Source organism: Nicotiana tomentosiformis, chromosome 1 (genome assembly GCF_000390325.3).
Source record: "Nicotiana tomentosiformis chromosome 1, ASM39032v3, whole genome shotgun sequence".
In the NCBI taxonomy this organism is placed as follows: Eukaryota; Viridiplantae; Streptophyta; class Magnoliopsida; order Solanales; family Solanaceae; genus Nicotiana; species Nicotiana tomentosiformis.
This window is the reverse complement of record NC_090812.1, coordinates 154,466,110-154,487,934: the sequence shown is the minus strand read 5'-3', so window position 1 is coordinate 154,487,934 and position 21,825 is coordinate 154,466,110. Positions and strand designations below refer to the sequence as shown.

At 36.5% G+C, this 21,825-nt stretch overlaps 2 protein-coding genes across 2 annotated transcripts; one reads left to right on the top strand and one right to left on the bottom strand.

The window, feature by feature from the left end:
- Positions 1 to 416: 416 nt before the first annotated feature.
- LOC104096756 (molybdopterin biosynthesis protein CNX1) lies at positions 417 to 14,232 on the top strand. The gene is made up of 13 exons (XM_009603169.4): positions 417 to 651; positions 1,313 to 1,439; positions 2,337 to 2,467; positions 3,313 to 3,414; positions 3,534 to 3,617; positions 6,019 to 6,246; positions 6,623 to 6,810; positions 6,910 to 7,014; positions 7,673 to 7,981; positions 11,168 to 11,325; positions 11,415 to 11,521; positions 12,371 to 12,427; positions 13,867 to 14,232. The coding sequence occupies exons 1-13, from the start codon at positions 463 to 465 to the stop codon at positions 14,083 to 14,085; spliced, it is 2,004 nt and encodes a 667-aa protein (XP_009601464.1). The 5' UTR covers positions 417 to 462; the 3' UTR covers positions 14,086 to 14,232.
- Positions 14,233 to 15,584: 1,352 nt separating this feature from the next.
- LOC104096757 (G2/mitotic-specific cyclin S13-7-like) lies at positions 15,585 to 18,947 on the bottom strand. The gene is made up of 9 exons (XM_009603170.4): positions 18,708 to 18,947; positions 17,696 to 17,834; positions 17,563 to 17,611; positions 17,314 to 17,466; positions 17,100 to 17,225; positions 16,774 to 17,025; positions 16,513 to 16,677; positions 16,060 to 16,241; positions 15,585 to 15,966 (listed from the first exon to the last, which is right to left on the bottom strand). Exons 1-9 carry the CDS (start codon positions 18,748 to 18,750, stop codon positions 15,798 to 15,800), a joined length of 1,278 nt encoding a protein of 425 aa, XP_009601465.1. The 5' UTR covers positions 18,751 to 18,947; the 3' UTR covers positions 15,585 to 15,797.
- Positions 18,948 to 21,825: the final 2,878 nt, after the last annotated feature.

Below are 21,825 nucleotides of genomic sequence, written 5' to 3'. Positions count from 1 at the left end.
AATAATATTTGACGATTATTTTAAATAACAAATGGTTTATCAAATGACCAATATTTAAACTTCAAAGTTGAAATGTACAAATTGAAGAAAAAGTTTGAGAATTTTTTATTTTTATTTTTAAATTTTCGTTCCGAAACTTCAACTTTATTTTCCAATATCCCTTTTCAACTTCAACTCAAATTTTTTAATTTTTCAAATGTTAATCAAATCATGTCCAAACATTAACAATAATAAAAAGTAAAAAACTTTATTTTTCTCGTCCATCAAAATTTTATTTTTACTAGTTAAAGTAAATAGGTAAAGCATGTAATTTACTAACTCTTATGTCACTTTTCACATTTTATCTATTGATTTACTTATTTCTTCGTTGGTCCAAGTATTGGAAATATTCATATACCCCTCCATTCTACTACTAGTTCATTGACTCATTGGTAGAACTGAAGAGCCAAAAAAAGCAAAAGAATGGGCGAAAATGGAGGAACCCAAATCTCAAACAAGATGATACCTGTTGAAGAAGCACTTGACATAGTTCTAAGTGTAGCTCAGCGGCTGCCACCTGTAGCTTTGCCTATACACGAGGCTTTAGGCAAAATCTTGGCCGAGGATATTACTGCCCCTGACCCTCTTCCTCCGTACCCTGCTTCTATTAAGGTATTTTTTTCGCATTTATGTACTGTTTTATCAATTGGGTATTGCTACTTTTTTGTATATTTTCTGTACATGTCAAGGGTATAGATATGTTTTTTTTTTGTGTGTGTGTCGTACATGTTAATATTAATTGACTATTTTTGATGCTTAAAAACTGAAGCTTGGAATTATGCTATATATACATGCTTGTGTGTTGTGTGTGTGTGTGTGTGTTTTACTTGTTAATGTTGACTGACCTTTTTTGGGGCTTAAATTGACTCTTGGAATTATGCACTCTGTGTGAAAGTTGCTGTCTTTATTGGTTCAATGCTTTCTTTCTGGCACTATTCCCAGGTTGGGTTGCTTAGACTGTGGTGGTGGTGGGAGAGGGGGGGGGGTGGGATAGGTGGCGAAGGCAGAATAGTTGTCCGTATAGGGACAGCCTGATGGTTAAGAGCCACTGTTTGAGTGACAGTATCACGAGGTCCAATCTGGTGGCCTTTGGCTACTTCTGTCTAAGTGGGCTTCCCTCTACCATATTCAATCAATCAATCATTCAATAGACCAGGCCTCGTGTTAAGTAGTTGGGATTGGTAAAGAAAATGGACTTTGAGCCTAACTCGTCCTTGAAAAAGCTAGCTCATGAGGTGATGGTTAACTTCCTTTTTGGGCGGATCTGTTGCAGGACGGGTATGCCGTTGTTGCCGCTGATGGACCTGGAGAATATCCTGTAATTGCTGAATCAAGAGCAGGAAATGATGGACTTGGTGTGACGGTTACCTCTGGGACTGTTGCATATGTAACTACCGGAGGTTTGTTTGTTCACTGTGTTTCCATCGATATCGTTAAAATCTTTATCTTTATGCCTAGACGATATATTTGCTCTTGTTGATCTTGGCAAGATATTTAGAATTATATCTAAAAATAAGAAGAGACATCCCTATAGGGAAAAATTGACGTGTGACATCTACCCGTATCAAATACTGTGCTGGTGGTGGATGCGGGTGTGACCACTTGTTTGATGTCGTGTTCAAACTAAACTTCAATTTATTGAATCTCTAGGGATGAAGTTGAGGTAGGTCAAATTGGCCTTGGCGTTTTCTAGAAAAGCTCTACTCTTATTAGGCATGAAAATTTGAAGTCCTAGAACGTGATATCCTCAGTGAAAGTGAGGCTCTGCTTTGAGCTTCAGGGTGCGACAACAATACAATGATGAGCTATACATGGATAAAATATTCAAATGACAAAATTGCCATTCTTCCAAAGCCCTTTCTTTATACCTTCGGCCATTTCCAAGGTTATAATTGAAAACAAGACTTTATCCAGTTTAAAACCACACACATGTTTTAGATTATACACCATATATCCCATTTGTGATACTATGAACCAAACATCCACCAAGAAATGCATATGCACTAAATAATACATGAATTATTAATCCATGTATTACAATCTTCGTATTTATAATCTAAGTAATAAGTTATCCGCGAACCAAACAACCCCTTAATGTACTATTAACCTGTTGCAACTTGAGCGTGTAGCTCACAAGCCGCTTGAAGATAATGAGCAAGCTGGTCCAGTTCAGTGGAAGTATTTTATATTGTAATGGGTTTAGAAGCTAGGCGGCTCTGTTAATTTTCGACAAATGGTCATCCAACTAGTACTGTTTTGTGTGTCAATTGATTTCTCCATGTTGTCCCCCTATCTAGGTCCAGTGCCTGATGGTGCTGATGCGGTTGTGCAAGTAGAGGACACTGAATCAATTTCAGTTGCTTCAGCGGAAACAAAGCGAGTGAAAATATTGAAGCAAACTAGCCCTGGAGTCGATATTCGTCCAGTGGTAAGAACTTGATGCTTTACCTTAGGTATGTCTTCTGCGTAGGTAGAATGGAGTTCGAATTGCAAAGCAGTTTTATTGTTGGCTTGTTTTTAGTGTTATTTTGTTTTCTGGAAAATAATGTCTGCTTGAAGCTGGAAAATTTGCTTTTGGAAACAACCTTTTAATTGTTTTTCATTTTCTGAAAATCAAATCTCGATATTTGCATGAATATCTTCGGAACAATGATCCACATATTTTAATAAGTGTTTTTATATTTTGAAGTGACTAGTTATATTAACTGGAGCCGAGTACATAAAATGTTTGGCAATGAGCTGCACCCTCTGACCTAATGAATCATTAAGCTGACTGAACTTTGTTTCGGCACTACTGCTGCTTGGTGCGGCTATCGGCAATTTGTGCCACCCTGGGGTAGTCCCATTTGATGGAGAAGTGAGCTTAATAGGCATTTTGGTGTTTTTGCTCGTCTGGACAAGCGATAGCTTTCAGCATAGTAATGCATGTTAACTTGTTATCTTTTGCTCGAATACGACGACCCACTAATTTTGAGTCAAGTCAGGTTTGATGCATCTTCATAAAATTCTTTAGACCCCTGGGAGCCATAAATTGTATATTTCTTTACGAATGCTGCACATTTAAGAGACATTTTTTTCTCTCTTGATAAAAGTGTGTTTTAAAAAGTGTTCTCCCTATAGCTGCTTAAATTTTATTATTTGGGTCCTCTTGTTGAGAAGGAGGCTATTGACCTTGAAAATGGAACAATTGCTTTTAATTACTTAACTCATTTTTTACTACCACCATTTATGCTCAGTCGGACTTTTTAACTGATTTAACATTATCTTTTCCAGGGATCTGACATTGCACAGGGTGGTATTGTATTGAAATCTGGAGAGCGATTAGGTGCTGCAGAAATTGGTCTACTTGCCACAGTGGGTGTTGTCACAGTGAAGGTATTTCTTTTATTTCCTTGCAGTTTCAATGCTATAACCCCAGATTTCTGCCTATTTCTTCCTCTTTTCGATGTTGCTTCTTATGCAATAATGTTGTATTTTGGATTGCTGATATACAGGTTTACCCTAGTCCGACAGTTGCTGTCCTATCAACAGGGGATGAGCTTGTAGAACCAACAGTTGGGAGGTTAGATCGTGGTCAGGTTGTGGAAGCTACTTTGACGTTCCTTTTTAGAAAAAAATATCTGATGCTCACGGTGGCGACATAGTTTCCATGATAATGACACTTGTATCTGCATTATTTTGTGACTTAAAAAGAAGCATTTTAACTTTGGTGGATAGAGTTACCTGGTACCCGATGTTGATGGGAGGCAGTATCACGTGTAATTAGTCGAGGTGCGGGCAAGCTGGCTTGGACACAACGGTTATAAAAAAAGGATCTTAATTTAAATATCTATTTTCTCTAAAAGGATTTTTTACGCTAAAATTAACATTGATCATAGTACTTATGGGATTCCATCAGACACTATTTTTGGTAGAGTATTTCTACCAGAAACTATTAGAACTTATGTTTAAATTGAAAAGTACTTTTGTCAAGTAGCACCTCTCTGAGAAAGGCCCTCTGTGGGTGGTTGAATAGGTCTAGCCTATGAGCTTTTGGTGAATAAAAAACAAAAGCAGTTTTGATACATGGATTTCCCACAACTACATGTGAAGGTCCTGATGGTTAGAAAACTGTTTTGGTGGGACAGTGCAGTTTTCTCCCAAGCCAAATACACCAGACAGTACCTAGCATAGCACACTTCCATAAAAAAGGTTTTCTTCTCTACTAAGCCCAAAGCAACAAGTGTTAGTTAAAAAGTACTCAAACTATGGAGAATAACTCATGATTCTCTTATAATTGAAAATTATACCTCCATATTTCTCTTTCCAAAAAACATTGATAAACAAATGTGGGTGAGACTCATAGGTTGCATATTATCTACTACACATGAGAAATAACTTTATCCGATCTTGAAATTTGTAGCAAATCGTTGCCAAATGTTAGCATCCTTCATAAATGCTAATACTTCTCCATTTCAACGATCCTATTTTAGTTATATTTGTAACATCTCATTATAATATTATTATTCTGGAACGTTGAGTCTAAATATCTAAATTGTTTGCATTCAGGCAGCGAAATCCCATTTAATTTACCTCAACGTTGCTCTTCTTATGCTAACTAAACTTGCAGTGCATATATTTAGCTTTACTTCTACTTATCCTAAAACCCTTATTGTCTTGAGTGCTTCTCCAAAATACAAGCTTTTGATTGATGCCCCGCTGGTTTCGTCAGTTAGCACTATTAAGTCCGACATTAATTGAGGGAATGTGTTGTGGTCTCCTTGTATGATATTGGACAATCCTCCCCTCAAGAGCTAGGTTTTGAGATTCAGTTAGGGCCAATGTCCATTTCTACACATAGTATTGGAGCTAGACCCAAGCTATCCCTGTTGTTGGGTTTCTATATGTTATGCCCCATGTTATGTTATCCATGCTCCAATTGCCCAGTCTTGGGGGTGCGGGTGGGGGGGTGTTAAGTCCCACATTGATTGAGAGAGTGGGTTGTAGTCTCGTAATATGTCTTGGGTAATCCTCCCCTCAACAGTTAGACCAAAGGTCTATTTCTTCACATGCACAATATTCTCAGCAACAACAACAACCCAGTAAAATCCCACAAGTGAGGTCTAGGGAGGGTAGTGTGTACGCAGACCTTACCTCTACCCCGAGGGAGTACAGAGGTTGTTTCCGATAGACGCTCGGCTCAAGAAGACGAAAGGAGACACTATATCAGTACTAGCAACAGAAACCATAAAAATAAAACAACATCATATGAACCAGAAAATAGATGAAAAGCAACAACAATAACCTATAAGTAAGGCCTGGACCCCGGTGCTATGAAAAACGGAAGAATAGTGTGAATACAATACTAACCACTAGCAGTCTAAGACAAAACCCTATCAGATTAGCCTCCCACCCGGTACAAAGTAGAGAAATGCTCAACTACCTCCTAACCTGCAACCTTAATGCTCGACCTCCACACCTTCCTATCAAGCACAATATTCCAGCAAATAGCATATACCATAGGACCTCTTCTTGCATTATATTAATTTGTTGATATATCAACAAATATTGCAACCAATTTGTGATATTATTCTTCGAAGACCTTTATCTTTTGAACCTCCTCTCTTACAATCAACAAAACCATGGTGAGACTTCGTCAACTAAATATTGAGGAATATCAATTATAGAACCTTCACTTGTGCATCCATAACCTAATGGTACTTGTCGGATTGGGTGTTATTCTTTCGCTAGCGTGCAGCTCTTCTTTCATGGAAATTCTTCATTAAATTTCCTTTTTCTATTATTCGTATATTGATGAGATTTCGTCAACTAAATGTTGAGGATTCTGTCTTCCTTTCTTTCTTGTTATGCTCAGGTATCTTATACATGATTCCTTCCTGTTCATTGCATGGTTACTATAGTACTTGTAATTGGACTAGATTATTTGCAAAGATATTCGTCTCTGGCGTGTTTTACTTAATTTCTATCTATCACAAGCAGATTAGGGACTCCAACCGTGCGATGATCCTAACTGCTGCAACACAGCAGCAATGCAAAGTTCTCGATCTCGGTATAGCTCGTGATGATGAGCAGGAGATTGAGACGACACTAGACAATGCATTTGCTTCTGGAATTGACATCCTTGTCTGCTCTGGAGGTGTTTCCATGGGAGACCGGGATTTTGTGAAGCCTTTACTTCAAAAGAAAGGGAGAATCTTATTTCAGAAGGTAATGCTGGCAATTTCTGTTTACAGATTTTGGAAACTTGTATTTTCAAAGAGTAATGCTCACTGTGTACGCTTATGGGATTGAGCTGGGAGCTTGTGCTATACATCAGGGTTTCTTGCTTGTATCTACATGTCTTGTATCTATGAAATCAAGGAAATAATTATTTTAGGCTTTTTTCACTTTTGGCCCGGCGGCCCAATATACTTACAGGCTGTAGCCCAAATATACAACACATATACACTGATTATGTATATGATATGTATATTGTATGTATATACACAGATATACATCAGTGTTTCTTGTTTGTATATACACATGTCTTGTATCTATGAAATCAGGGAAATAATTACTTTATTGGCATTCTTTGCAAATCCAGGTTCTCATGAAACCAGGAAAGCCTATCACATTTGCTGAGATCGTTCCCAGATCATCCGATGGGACTTCCGGTAAGATTCTTGCATTTGGACTACCTGGAAATCCTGTGAGCTGTTTGGTCTGTTTCCATCTCTTTGTGGTTCCAGCCGTTCGACACATCTCTGGGTGGGGAAACCCTCATCTTCCAAGGTTGCCAAGAGTGCCCCTCAATCCTTTTTCTATTCAACGTTTGGCTGATTTATGGTTGTCCAATTTCACTAAAGGAGTATCTGTTTCTGATAATTTTAGAGTGCAAGCTCGTGTAAAGCATTCAATTAAGACATATCCTTTCCGTCCGGAATACCATCGAGCTGTTATCTCCTGGCAGTTGAATGATGGGTCGGGTTCCCAAGGGTAAGCGTCTTATTTTCTTTTGTTTCTCTTTCTTTCAGAACATGCAGTTTCATCCAACTATAATCTTTGAAGAGTAAATTTTGAGAGCTTAGTAGTTCATATTGATTTTCAAATGCATTCATCAAAATATCATTTTCCAAATGCACTTACTGGTGTCATAGATGCTGGTTTTCCTGGGTTTTAGCCTATAGTAGCTCCCTTCTTGTTTTTTCTTTGTCGGATGTATCACATATTGCAAATTGTGAAGTGCTTAATATACGATCTTTTCAGTGATAAAAATCATTTGATGTGAATGCTATTCTTTTCACTTTGCTTTGTAGTCTTTGGATGTACAATATTTCAAAAATTCCAAATTTGACCTATTTGTAACACATGTTCGTGCTTTTAACCGGTTCATAGATCACAAGATTGTACATTTTTGCTTCTTCATTGTTTCCCCTGTAAAATCCCAAGGGGTTGTTTGGTTCAAATCCTAAAAAATTCATTTTAGTTGAACCCCAAGTAGAGCAGGCTATTGATATATCGGTTGATATTTTTTATGGGGGAAGGAGGGAAGAGGGTTCAAGGTTAAGATGTCCAATACCTCGTTCATGCTTTATTAGCAGACTGTTGCAGCGAATGGCATCAAATGATTCTTTTTCCCGTTTATGATTTACAGGTTCATGGCTGAGAGTACAGGTCATCAAATTAGCAGTCGGCTTCTCAGTATGAAGTCAGCCAATGCTTTGTTAGAGCTTCCGGCTTCAGAAGCTTCATTACCGGCTGGTGCTTTAGTGCCTGCAATTTTGATTTCTGATATAAGCAATTCGCCAGGGAGCAGGAATTTGCAATTGCCAGACTTAAGTAGCATCCAACAAGAACATAAGCCAGCAGCTGCAAATACTGGCAGTTGTGAAGATTCTGAATTTAGGGTAGCTATTCTTACAGTAAGTGATACTGTTGCCGCAGGATTGGGACCTGATCGCAGGTAATTTATAGTAGGGAGCTGCTTCTCTTCTATATTTGCCATTGTATCAAGTTGCTCCTTTGTTGCGAACTTATGTTCCATATATTTCAATATTTCATAATATCTTACTATATGCGCGCTTATCTTTTCTCCTTTCTTCCTTCTGCTTATTTTTCTAATCCTCTATTTCCTTATTATTCTGCATTCATGCAAACAGTTGAGAGAGAAAGAGTTCATTACTGCCATTTTGGCATGCAAATTTCTGTTAGCTTGTAATTTGTTAATGACATGCATATCGTAAGATTTAAGCTTGTTAAACTGAAAGTTACTCAGGAAAGACGGTATGTCTAACTATTTGCAAGAAAAGAGGAAGTACTTCAAACCTTATAGTCATTGGAAACCATTGTTAAGAATGAAACTCTTATTTTCATTTGCCTCCATAGCCACTATAAATGACCTACATCTATCTCTTGGTAAAAGTTACTTCATTTGCTTCCACGGCCACTATAAATGACTACTCTAACTACTTATCTTTTGAGTTTTACCTCTCTTTGTCCGTAAATGACTACTCTAACCACTCTATGTCTTGGGTTTACCACTCTTTGTCCGGAGACATATTGGAGCAACTGCCACGTCAGTTAGTTTAAAATTGAAAGAGATGCATCAGGATACACCTTTTTGGTTCGTGATTCCAGAAGGGTCACTTTAGTGATGCAAAAGGAAAAGTTGCAAATCTGATATTGCTCCATGTAAAAGTGAAACACGTGTGTACTCAGACTCTTCTACAAATATTAAGCTACTTCCTATTACTTGGTGTTTGAATGTCTCCCTTCTCCCACCTCTTTTATATAAAGAGAGAACTTGCATCAGGATACACCTTTTTGGTTCGTGGTTCCAAAAGGGTCACTTTAGTGATGCAAAAGGAAAAGCGGCAAATCTGATATTGCTCCATGTAAAAGTGAAACGTGTGAGTACTCAGACTCTTTGCTACAAAAATTAACTACTTCCTAGTGTTCGGTGTTTGAATGGCTCCCTTCCCCCACCTCTTTTACATAAAAAGAGAAGTTGCATCAAGATACACCTTTTTGGTTCGTGAGTCCAAAAGTGTCACTTTAGTGATACAAAGGGAAAATTGGCAAAGCTAATATTGCTCCATGCAAAAGTGAAACATGTGAATACTCAGACTCTTTGCTACAAATATTAAGTTACTTTATTACTTGGTGTTTGAGTGTCTCCCTTCCCCTACCTCTTTATATAAAGACTGAAGTTGCATCAAGATACACCTTTTTGGTTCGTGATTCCAAAAGGGTCACTTTAGTTATGCAAAAGGAAAAAGGCAAATCTGATATTGCTCCATGTAAAAGTGAACCATGTGAGTACACAGACTCTTTGCTACAAATATTAAGCTACTTGCTAGTACAGTATTACTTGGTGTTTGAATGGCTCGTGTATCGTTAATTAGGAACCCATCACTCTAGCTTCCAGAAGAGGCAAGGTTTGCGATCCTAAATGATAAAACAACTGGGAGGATTCCTTGTGGTAGCCTTGTTTGAGAAGTTGAAACTTCGCGGTAGGCATGTGCACTTTGACAAGCCTTTCTCCCCAGAAGAACTAGCTCTGCTTCTATTTTTTTCCTTGGTTTTCACAGAGATAAAAGAACTACTACTGTACAATTGATCAGTGTTATCAAAGGCGAAAAGCGCAAAAAAGCTCTAAGGTCTGTTGGGGCTTTAAGCGCAAAGCGCAAATAAAGCGTGGGCTTTAATGAAGAAAGGCACAAATAGAGAAAAATGACAAATATGTATGTGTAGTCCAAGACTAATATTTATAAGCATGAATATCAAATATATGGACAAAGAAATTGAAAAAAATTTATGACAAGGTGAAATATCAATTGTTTAGTGTCGCCTCTTTAGAATTACGCTCATTGGCAAGGAAACGTATGCCTTAGAGCCTTGAGTCTCGCTTCAGGGCTTAAGCGTGCTTTAAGCCAATGTTATCAAAAACGAAAAGCGCAAAAAAGCTCAAAGGTTCGTTGGGGCTTTAACCGCAAAGCGCAAATAAAGTGTGGACTTAAATTAAAAAAGGCGCAACTAGAGAAAAAGTAAAAATATGTATATGTAGTCCAAGACTAATAATTATAAGCATGAATAACAAAGATATGGACAAGAAATTTTAAAAAATTACGATAAAGTGAAATATCAATTGTTTAATGTCACATTTTTCAGGATTACACTCACTGGCAAGGAAAAATATGCCTTGAAGCATTGATGCGGCATTAAAACGCGCTTATGCGATACTAAAGCGCCCACAAAGCGAGGCGAAACGCTCAACATGTTTTGAGCCTCGCTTCAGGGCTTAAGCGCGCCTTTGACAATACTGCAATTGATTTGATCTGATGGTATTTCTTTTCTTTCCACTTAAAATGTCTCATTTGCAAGTGAACATTTTGTCAAATGCGTAGATATTCTATTTTGGGTTCATCATAAGCTGATTACTTTTAAAAAAGGGCAACTCGGTGCACTAAACTCCGGCTATATGCACGGGGTCCGAGGAAGGGCCAAAGCATATTGAGTCTTTTGTACGCAGCCTTACCTTACATTTCTACTAGAGGTTGTTTCTGCGGCTTGAACCCCTGACTTCCTCTTGGTAACACGGAGGCAACTCTTATCATTGCGCCAAGGTCCCCTTCCATAGGCTGATTCCTTTCTATGCATTAACATTATTTTTTGTTAAAGAAATGGATCTTGGGCCTAGCTCAATCCCAAAAGCTAGCTCAAGAGGTGAGGATTGCTCAAGCCATACTAAGGGGATCATTCATCCCTTAAAGCGCCGATGTAGGACTCTTAACACACGACACCCCTCACGCCCAGGGATGGACATCTGGAGCGTGGGAATTTAATATGGGGGCCCGACATCGGGAAACGAGAATTGGGATGAGTGCAACTCTGATACCATGTAAAGAAATAGATCTTGGGCCTACCTCAACCCAAAAGCTAGCTCAAGAGGTGAGGATTGCCCAAGCCTAAGGAGACCACTCATCCCTTTAAGCACCGATATGGGACTCTTCACAGTTTTCACCTTGGATAAATTTACATGGCTGCTTGATATTTTCTTGCTCCCGTAATATGTTAGAACCCATTAGAAAGGCTCCCCTTCCTTGATTATCAACTGGTTTGAGTTTCTTTATGCTATATGATCTCGCAGTGGTCCAAGGGCAGTTTCTGTCGTCAATTCATTGTCAGAAAGGCTTGGAGGGACAAGTATAGTTGCAACAGCTGTTGTGCCAGATGATGAGCAAAAGATCAAAGACATGTTGCAGAAGTGGAGTGACGTTGACAAAGTGGATCTTATTCTTACCCTTGGTATGCTCCTAAGTTATTATGGTCATGGTCCCATTTCTTTGCCTAGCTGATAATATTTTTTTATAAATTACTCTTACTGGATGAGTCAGGTGGGACCGGCTGTACGCCAAGGGATGTTACCCCTGAAGCTACCAAAAGTATGATACAGAAAGAAACACCTGGTCTTCTCTATGTTATGATGCGAGAAAGTTTGAAGGTATCAAAGTTCTCATCACTGTTATTCCATGGGCATTTTATTCAATTGCATATGTATTAAATGTGGTAAAATTTGGCAGATAGTTTATACACCCTTGTCTGTATAATCTTCACCTAGTTCATTGCCGAAACTATGGGGGTGTTGAAAAACAACGAAAAGATAGAACTAGGTGCACAACCACATGCTCATGTCACAAGATCTTTGTCGTTTGTTACCACTTCTGAAAAGAAGATAATTTACTTTACAAGTAAAAGATTAGGATAAGAAGACATTCTATGACGTTGTAGGGAGACAACAACAGACCAAGTACTTAGTTGAATTTTTCCTGTCTGCCTAACTTTGATAGACAGAGTTATCCGGTGGATAGTCGAGGTGTCTGTAAGCTGGCCCAGACACAACTGTTATCCAAAAAAGTATATAAATGAAATAAAAGGGAGAAGGAGCAAGCTTTGAAGCTGACTCTGTTCTAGCCCAAAAAGAGCTGTATCCCAAACTGCACCCCACCCACCACGAAAAGTATCTCAAGCTTTGAAGTTGACTCTTTTCCTCAAGTATAAAAATGAACGTAGAGAATTCAAGTTAAGCAAGTGAATTTTTCTGTCTGCCTTTCTGGTGGCCTTCTTGTATAAAAGCAACGAGGGATGTGTATTATCAAACAACTAATGACGTGACCTTCGTTAGATAACATCAGATATTTAATCTTCCTCAGGATTTCTATATATCTCTGTTAGCCCTTCTCCGATGGTTGAACATTTCGCATGCTTACGCAAGGCAGCTATAAATTTTTTCCCTGACCTAGAAAAATATTTGAATTTCTTCTAATTTCATGATGCATCTGACTTCACACAGGTAACGCCTTCTGCAATGCTCTCACGTGCAGCAGCTGGAATAAGAGGATCAACATTGGTAAGGCCACAAGTCCAAACTAATGCATCTTTATTATCATGCACCACAAAACACACCAACACAAGTTAGCCCAAAGTTCCCTCATATGGTTGATAAGCTTAACCTAAAATTGTTTCCTTGAGTAACACAAAGGTAAGGCATTTCTGGTTCTGTATTTGCATTCTTAGTCTTCCAATTTACTGAACTCCTTTCCTTAACAACTCGAATCTGAGTGTTGAGTTTTAAAACTATGCTTAGTCTTTCATTTTGTTGAATAATGAACTTCTTTAGCAAGTCGAATCCGAGTGTTGAGTTTTAGAACTATGGTTGGTATTGCCATCAATCATACATTTTCTCTCCCTAATCCAATGATTATTTCTATTGTTTGCTTGTCCGTTGGTTTTCCTGTACATTTATGTTTTAGGTATACAATGTTTTGCCTGCGGCAACAGGCTGATCTTCTATTACACTTCCATAATTGAAAAAAATGGGAAAAAGAATCATGAAGATCTTCAATGTAATTTTAAATCCATTGCGCCTAGCGACTTGTTTGTTTTGTCATCTAAAATTCCTCCGAATCACCTAGTTAACTGCAGAAGGTAGCTAATTAGCTGGCAGTTGACAATTGATTGCTCATGGAATTAGCAAAATTTCCAGAAAATAGCTACTTCTGCTGCTATGGTAAAATCTCCTAAGATTTACACATGTTTCAAACTTTACTAGAAAGGGAATACTTAAAGTGGGTGTTGAGTTTTGATGGATTTCTTTATATGTGATCCATAAAAGATGGCTTGACATATTTAGAGAAAAGGGATATTTTGCAGGTTCTCTTCCTAGGTTGCCGGCTCCGACTAGCTTGCGATTTAGGCATAGTTGCTGTTGTTTTCTTTCTAGTAATCAACGTCATATTCCTGCTTCTGCTTTCCCAATCTCCTTCCTACCACTTTTTTGTCTCATGTTCTTAAATCACTCGACTTATCCGAACCAGTGGCAATCATAAGTAGACCTAGCTACTGGATAGCCAAGTAGAGGATTCAGATTTAGTTAGGCATTGGGAAACTCTTGTCTTCTCTATTAGAAATAGGGAAGCTGTTCAATCTGTGAAGTACAGCCACTCTTTTCTTTCTTAGAGCCAAGTGCGACCTTCATTATGTTGAAAGGGTACATGTACAAAATCGAAGTGATTGACCCTCTTAAATTTGGGATTTTTACGCAAATAGTCGGTCAAATTCACTGTTTACTTTTGCTCTCCGGTGTACATAGACTATACACATGTTCTACAGTTATACATGAATTATACGTATATTATACATCTGCCGGCTATTTTTAGTTTAAGCGATTTGGTGGACGGCTATTGTGCTCTTCTGACTGCTGTTCCATGTTATTTGACCCTCTTATAAATTTATGTCAAATTCTGAACCTGAAATTTTGCCTGTGTGTATGTTTCACAATGTTCTCAGATCATCAATATGCCAGGCAATCCAAATGCAGTTGCAGAATGCATGGAAGCTTTGCTGCCTTCCCTTAAGCATGCGCTGAAACAGGTAAGGGGTGACAAAAGAGAGAAACATCCTCGTCACGTTCCTCACGCGCAAGCTGCTCCAACAGATACTTGGGAACGCAGTTACAAGTTGGCTTCGAGTGGTGTCCAAGAACATGGTTGTTCGTGTTCCCACTAAAATATGACTCTGAATTTTCCAATGAGTTATGTTGTTAATAGGTTACTGAAGTATCTTTGTATATACTTGGCAAAGTTTACTTCCTACTTGGACAATATGCACCAGAGAAGGAAAATTAATAGCGTCACATAATATTCCTTGTTGGAATTTTCTGTTTTCTGACAAGTTACGAGAAAATCTTTGATCTATTTCTTTGTTTACTGCCACGAAAAGAAAAAGGTGGATATGAGATAACCATAAGGGATGCGTCGGATGGACGTCAAGTGGTTGGTATTATCCCTCCTGGACCAGAACTTCTTGTTTCCGAAGGCGAATCTATCAAATTTGATCAACCATTAACGAGTAATCCTAATGTAGGCGGATTTGGTCAGGGTGATGGAGAAATGGTACTTCAAGATCCATTGCGTGTCCAAGGACTTTTGTTCTTTTTAGCATTTGTTATTTTGGCACAATTCTTTTTGGCTTTTAAAAACAAACAGTTCGAGAAGGTTGAATTGGCCAAAATGAATTTCTAGATTCGCAGATTTGTCGACATCTTGTTCGTAAAAAGAACCAAATTCTTGTTGGCATTATGATAAAAAAAAAATGAAATTCTGAAAACTCCTTTGTCTTGGATTCAAGATATATATACTTCCATGGGTGCTAGCCATGGCCGTTGTCTCAAGTGACCGATGCAAACTAACTCTATGTTTCATGTGAGTCAGTTGACTTATATTAGACCATGCCGCCCAGAACAGAATAACAGAGAAAAACCCAAGAAGTTGCCATCGAACAACGACTGAAACGAACGTATATTTCTTTTATAACACTTATATATCTCCAACACGAGTCTAACTGAAACGAACGTATATTATTAAGTAGGGGAGAATTGAAGCTCTGCAACAACAACAACCCAGTATAATACCACTAACGAGGTCTGGGGAAGGTATGCTACGCACCCCTACGTGGGGTGGAGAGACTGTTTCCGATATAACCCCGGCTCCCTCCTTCCAAGAACTCCTTGGGGGTACTCAAACTTGTGACATTTGGTTGGAAGTGGAGGGTGCTCACCACTAGAGCCACACCCACTCTTGTCAAAAATAAGTTCTATTGAAAATTGCTAATCTTTGTTTTTTGGGATATGTTCATAAATAATAGAGTTCTTTGTTCTTTATGTCTCTCCGTCTTTTTTTCTTGCATATGGAATAGAAGTTCAAACCCTTCCTTTTCTTCTATATATGCATCCGATGAAGTTTCCAATTGACGAACTGACAATTTCTTCTATATATGCAAACGGAACTGACAAATTCTTATGTAACAGATTTTTGTTACATCTATTCATAACAAATGTATCATTCAGAAAAAAGAAAGTAAATGGAGTATTGACACAGTGACTGAACAGACACCCCCCTAGAAACAATGACTGAACAGAATTAATATACAGAAAGTAAATGGACACCCCCCTAGAAACAATGACTGAACAGAATTAATATAAAGAAAGTAAATGGAGTATCGACACATTCAGAAAAAAAGAATGAACTAGTTATATTCACAAAAAAATATATATTCTGGATTTACATGACTTCACTAGTAGGTAAAATCATCATCAACCATACAAAAGTTTCACACTCCAAAATCAAATCACACTATCACACCACTACTTAGTCTAAGCTAGAGAGATCACAGCAGTAAAATGATCCCAAAAAGCTTCCCAAACTAAAAAATAAAATTCTTCAAGAAGAGGAGGAAGCAGCATCAGTAGTAGTAGTAGGTAGGAGATTTCTTGCTGGTGGGAAGAATGCAACAGCACCTCTATCTGGACTCGAAAACTTCCTGTAAATTGCTTTCAGCTTACTTTCTGCAGCATCCAAGTGATAACTAACCAATATCTTTGCACATTCCCTGTTACACAAAAAGTAAAACACATGAGACTAGAAACATAATATCAACCTAAGATACTAAAACTGAAATGAGTTCGTTCTTGAGGAAAATTACATCAACTGATCTTCTGAGTAGCCAGTATGGTGCTGCAGAGTTTGAGTCCATAGTGGAGTTTTGTTGAGAGTGCTACGAGCAGCATAAACGGACGATGCTGCTAGCATTGATGGGCGGTATGATATTGTGATCTTGTAGTTCATAAGACCAAGTTCAGCAAAAAAGAATGTCATGTTCTCCATCTACAACAAGCAACAGAAATATTATTAGCCAACTTGAGATAAAACAAGAATTCATGTCAAAACATATGTGTCCATTACGTACATAATATGTATGTCATAATATGTATATAATAATATGTACATAATATGTATATAGTATGTATATTTTATATATTATATGTATATATACGAAACATATAGATTTGCCGGCTATTATTTATGGAGGGCGGGGCCCAATAAGGTAATTATCCCAAACAAGAATTCATGTCAAAAGATGGAATTAGTAAAGTACCTCCTGATTATCAGATGGTGTTGCAGCTTTAATGTACCTAACCAGAAAAACATATGGTGTTGGAACTGTCAAATACCATTCCAACTTCCCAAGAATTGCTTTCTCCATCTGAAGTATTTGCTCTCTGGCATATGCATTGTCTGATATATGAATGAAATCATTCACCTGCAAAAATCAAGAAAATAAAATCTGATTTACATATGCACACAACAGACTAATAATAGATATAAAGGGCAAATCTGAAAGGACATATATGTATACCTCTGGTGCCCAAATCTCTTCATACTTGCAAGCAATTAGCATTGAGCTAATGCCAACTAACTGAAGTTCCTTCCTTGGAACCGTCTTCAGCGAGAGGAAACGGTCCAGTATGGTAATTGTAAGGTAAAGGCTCTCAGGCATAAGCTCAAATTTCCTGTGAACTTCTATTAACCAGTCCACTAAAATGGCTCTCATCTTATGATTCAGGTCTGGTTGAAAGTTCATGTAGTCGTCATCCACTCGACTTTCACCCTGGATCATACAATCATAGAGCATATGAGATTCTAAACAGAAATAGAACAAGAGAATGAGATTCACAAATATACCTCAGTGAGCTTGTAGAAGTTGTAGATATCCTCAACATACTCTACAGCAGCCAAATGATTATCAGCATCAGCGACATCGATGTCCTCAATCTCATACTTTGGTCTATTGGAAAGTCCACAAGCAGCCTGAGAAAGAAACCAATTTTATCAAAATCTTGATACTACTACACAGAGTACTATTGATCTAAAGAGAGAAAATGTAAATGTATATAACCTTGCTTCTAGCAGTGAGAGTAGAAGTGAGAGTCTTTCCAGACTTCTTTGCTTTTCTTTTGCTCAATGGACTTCCCCCAACAGTCTTCATTTCCTTATCTGATGCCTTCTTCTTGGCTGGTACATCTTTATTGACAACTTCTGCTAGTGGTTTCTACAAAATAATAAAAATAAATTATATCCACCATTTCAAGAATCTTGCAAGTTTCATAAAACCATTTACAATTCAATTGTTTAGGCAAATTTCCACCTTGTTCTTCTCTTCTTGTGCATTAGCTAGCAACTGTGCACAAAAGCTCCTGAAAAAAAAGATAGGAGTTGCAGAAAGACAGATATTTGAAACCAAAGACAATACAAAAACAACTACTATTACGCCTATTTACCTAGTCACAGGGCGAGAAATCTGAGCTGCTTTAGGCTTTCCTTCTGCAGCAGGAGCAGGCACAAGGTTGCCAATGTCTCCGAGAGCACGCCTATTTCTTCCATCGGCTTGTGCATTTTTCTGTTTTCCTCCCATTTCTCCTACAGATGCAATAGAATTCTCATGAGACAAAGGATAAAGAATTTCAATATTTCAAATTAGTCAACCAATTAAGCCTCAATTCCATATCAGTTAAGGTCAGCAGCTATGTAATTGATTCTCATTAGCAGAAAGTTCCATAAACTAATTTTCAATCCACTCTCTATATCTTTTCCAGCACTGGAAAATATACCCCACTATAAGCACACACAACAAAAGATAAATTCAGCATACCCCCACCCCCCACCCCCCCACCCCCACACCCAAACATAGAGATTCAGTTGACACTTAATTAAAACAAATAATATAACAATACACAGTATTTCAAGAAACCCACTACAAGCACAAACACACAAAACAATTACTTGTAGGTTTTTTTTTGTCTAAAAAAGGAAATATCCAAATGAGATTCAATTGAAATTCAGTCAAAAATTGGAAGGAAAAAAAAGAATGTAACAATACTAAATAATTCCAAAAAGAAAAAAACATTGTAAGCACAAAATAAAAAAAAAATCAAAACTTACATCAAGCTTGAAAAAATAGCAGAGATTCAGTTGAAACTAACAATACTAAATATTCCTAGATACCCACAATAAGCACACACTTTAGAAGATCATTTTCTTTTGTCAGAAAAGAATAAACCCCAAATGAACTGCAATTAAAATTCAGTCAAAAATAGGAAAACAATACCAAAAAAATTTCAAGAAATCCACTATAAGCACACACACAAAAAAATATTTTCTGTCAGATAAGAAAAAATAAAAACCAAATGAGATTCGGTTAAAAGCATACACAAAAGGATATATTTTTACCTTGTCAGAAAAGGAAATTTAATTAAAATTCAGTTAAAAAAAAAAGCAGAAATTGATTCTAACCTCTGGGTAAATTGTGAGGAACACCAACACTATTGTTATCCATTTGAAGATCTTCTTCTTGTTCTTGATTATTATACTGACTAAAAACACCACCTATACTCGCAAATATCGACGAAATAAACGATTGGAGACGACCGTTACCCGCCTCTCCTCCTCTTTCACTATCCTGAGTCGCCACTATTTCTCTTCTTCTTCTTCTTCGTAAAATTTTCTTTCTTTTGAGTTTTTCTTCAGATATTTGTGAGTGAGAGAGAATTTTGGTGATACTATTAGGGTTTTTATATGGGGCAAAATTGGGCGAAAAGGAGCGCTTTTGACTTTAACGGTCATATTCTTTGGCGTTTTGAATCAGGAGCGTTAGATGGGAAATGATCGGACGGTTGATATTAGTTTAAAGGCTTTTTTTAACTAGCCGTTAGACGGTAGTGAGCTTATGGGAGAAGATATTGGATGTTACCGTTTGGTAAATAAATTTCAGCCATTTATAAATTTCCTTTTGGAAAAGTACGTAATTATTTAGAAATGGTTCTCTTTTTTCAGCATTTATAATTTTTGCTTTTTTATTTTTTTTTATGTATATATTAACTGAAATAACAGTCTTCCTTAAAAGAAGTAGCGCTTTTTTGAAAACATTGAAAGTAATATTTATTTTGACTATAAGTGAGCAATAATTACATTTACTACTATTTTTTATAAAATTATTTTGAGTATTTGATTTTAAAATTATTCATATATAATAAACAAACAATTTACAGATCATAATTAGTAAAAATAATCTTATAATTATTTATAAAGTTCCTTTGCGAAAAGTAGGTAATTATTTAGAAATGGTTCTCTTATGGTCCTAGTTATTTTTTTTAAGGAAAAAAACATTGAAAATAATATTTATTCGGACTAGAAGTGAGTAATAATTTCATTAAATTATTATTAGGTATTTGATTTTAAAATTATCTCTTAGGATCGGGAACCCGGGTATTGCAGAATATAGCCAAATAATAGTATAGCAGAATATAGCCAAACAACGGTATAATGGCAATAACAAAAACAATAAAAGTTGATAACAACGACAATTAAAGTAGATAAAGAAGACTCAAATTTAACGTGGTTCGGTCAAAGTCACCTACGTCCACAAGCGGAGATGAGCAGTTTACTATAAAAATAAGAGTACAAAAGAGAGTACAAAATTAGAGTAAACACTCTAATTAATCCCAAATATCCTAAGAGAATAATCTCACAAGATCATTCCAAAGAAAGGATTCACACAAGTGCTTCCCAACACTAATTCTCATACAAAACACTCTTAATAAAGGAAGAAAGGAAGAAAGGAAGAAACAAGAATTGAAGACAAGTCTTGTTGGTGTGTCTAAAATGAACTAATGGCTTTCCCTTTTATAGGCAAAAAAGTCTTGGCCTCTTAGGTGTAAAAGAAGAGATACAACTTGTGCAAATGATGTCCACCACATAATGCAATATTTTTGGGTCCCAAAGAATATTGCCAACAAAATCTACACTTTGCAAAGATGTTTATGCTTATGTGAGATGGATTTCATTAGCCAAAATATTGGCCATAATTATATTATCTTACATAATAAACAAACAATTTACAGATCACAATTAGTAACAATAGTTTAATAAGAATAGCAATTAAATTAACAAAACAATCTTTTATACATAAGCACTTTTACATATCAATGAGTTTTTAGCCATACCCGTTCATATACGTGCACTATAAAGATTTTTTATAGTATCAAAATTGTTTAATTGGTATAAAACAAAATTGTTTAATCTTGGTATTCAAATCAATACCAAAATTTTAATACCACCTAAGATCTAACCAAATAATATTTTTGAATTGAAGAGTATTCAAGACTACTCATATTGTCATATACGTATTAACCAAATTTTTAATACCATCAAGACTACTCATACAGACATACACGTATTAATCATTCAGATTTCGATTTTTCAACTTCTCAATTAGAAAAATAGAGATTAGGGATTTAGCTATTTAGGGTTTCAATAGTACTTTATATACATAGGGGTAAACGTGTAAATATAAAAATTCTTAACGGGTTAACGGTTTACCCGATAAGAAAATTGAGTAATCCGTCCCCAAACCGTTAACCCGTTAATTATAAAATCTTAATATGTTCACCATCCATTACCTCGATAATCCGATACCAGTTAGTCAATAAGCCTTCGGTTCGGTTAGCGGTTTCGGTTCGATTTTGAACAACCCTACCATAAATCTTAGAATAAAATTAGGGCAATGGTGTTATAATAATTACCACAAATCTTAGTATTTTTTTTAATGTATATAAAAACTGAAACAACGGTCTTCCTTAAAAGAAGTAGCATTTTTTTAAAACATTAAAAGTTATAATTAATTTAAATTTACTATGTTTATTAAATTATTACTAGATATTAGGTTTAGAAAATATTCATATCATAATTAGTAAAAATGATTTAATAAAAATACCAATTAAATTAATAAATACATATCACGAGCCTTTAGCCCTACCAATTCATATACGTGCTCTATAAAGATGTTTTACAGTATTAAAACTATTTAATTGTTTATAAAAAGTTATTTTATTTTAGATTATCAATCAATTACTTATTATAAAAAATTACATGGCATTGACTATTAGATAACCCAATATTGTTAAAAGTATCTTTATTCTGTCTCTCATCTTTATGTTGTGTTTTACTACTTCGCTTTTCAGTGCATGTCCTATTTACTAGCTATCACTTTTGCTCTGCATCTTTCTTCTGCATTTCATGGTGTTCCTTTTTTTCCTATGATTATTGTGGTGATACTAATATTGTCTCCTTTTGTCCTTTTGTCTTTTTGTTTTCTTGAGCCGAGGGTCTTTCGGAAACAGCCTCTCTACTCCTTTGGGGGTAGGGGTAAGGTCTGCGTACACACTACCTTCCCAAGACCCCATTAGTGTGATTTTACTGTGTTGTTGTTGTTATTGTTGTTGTTGTATTCTGTCTCTCATATACAAGTTAAATCCTAAAAGATGTTGTGAAATTGTATATTGATCTACTTTTAAGGGAAAAATCAAGAAAATATTCTTGGAAATTCGAATATATGAACTAGTAGTTTATGTGT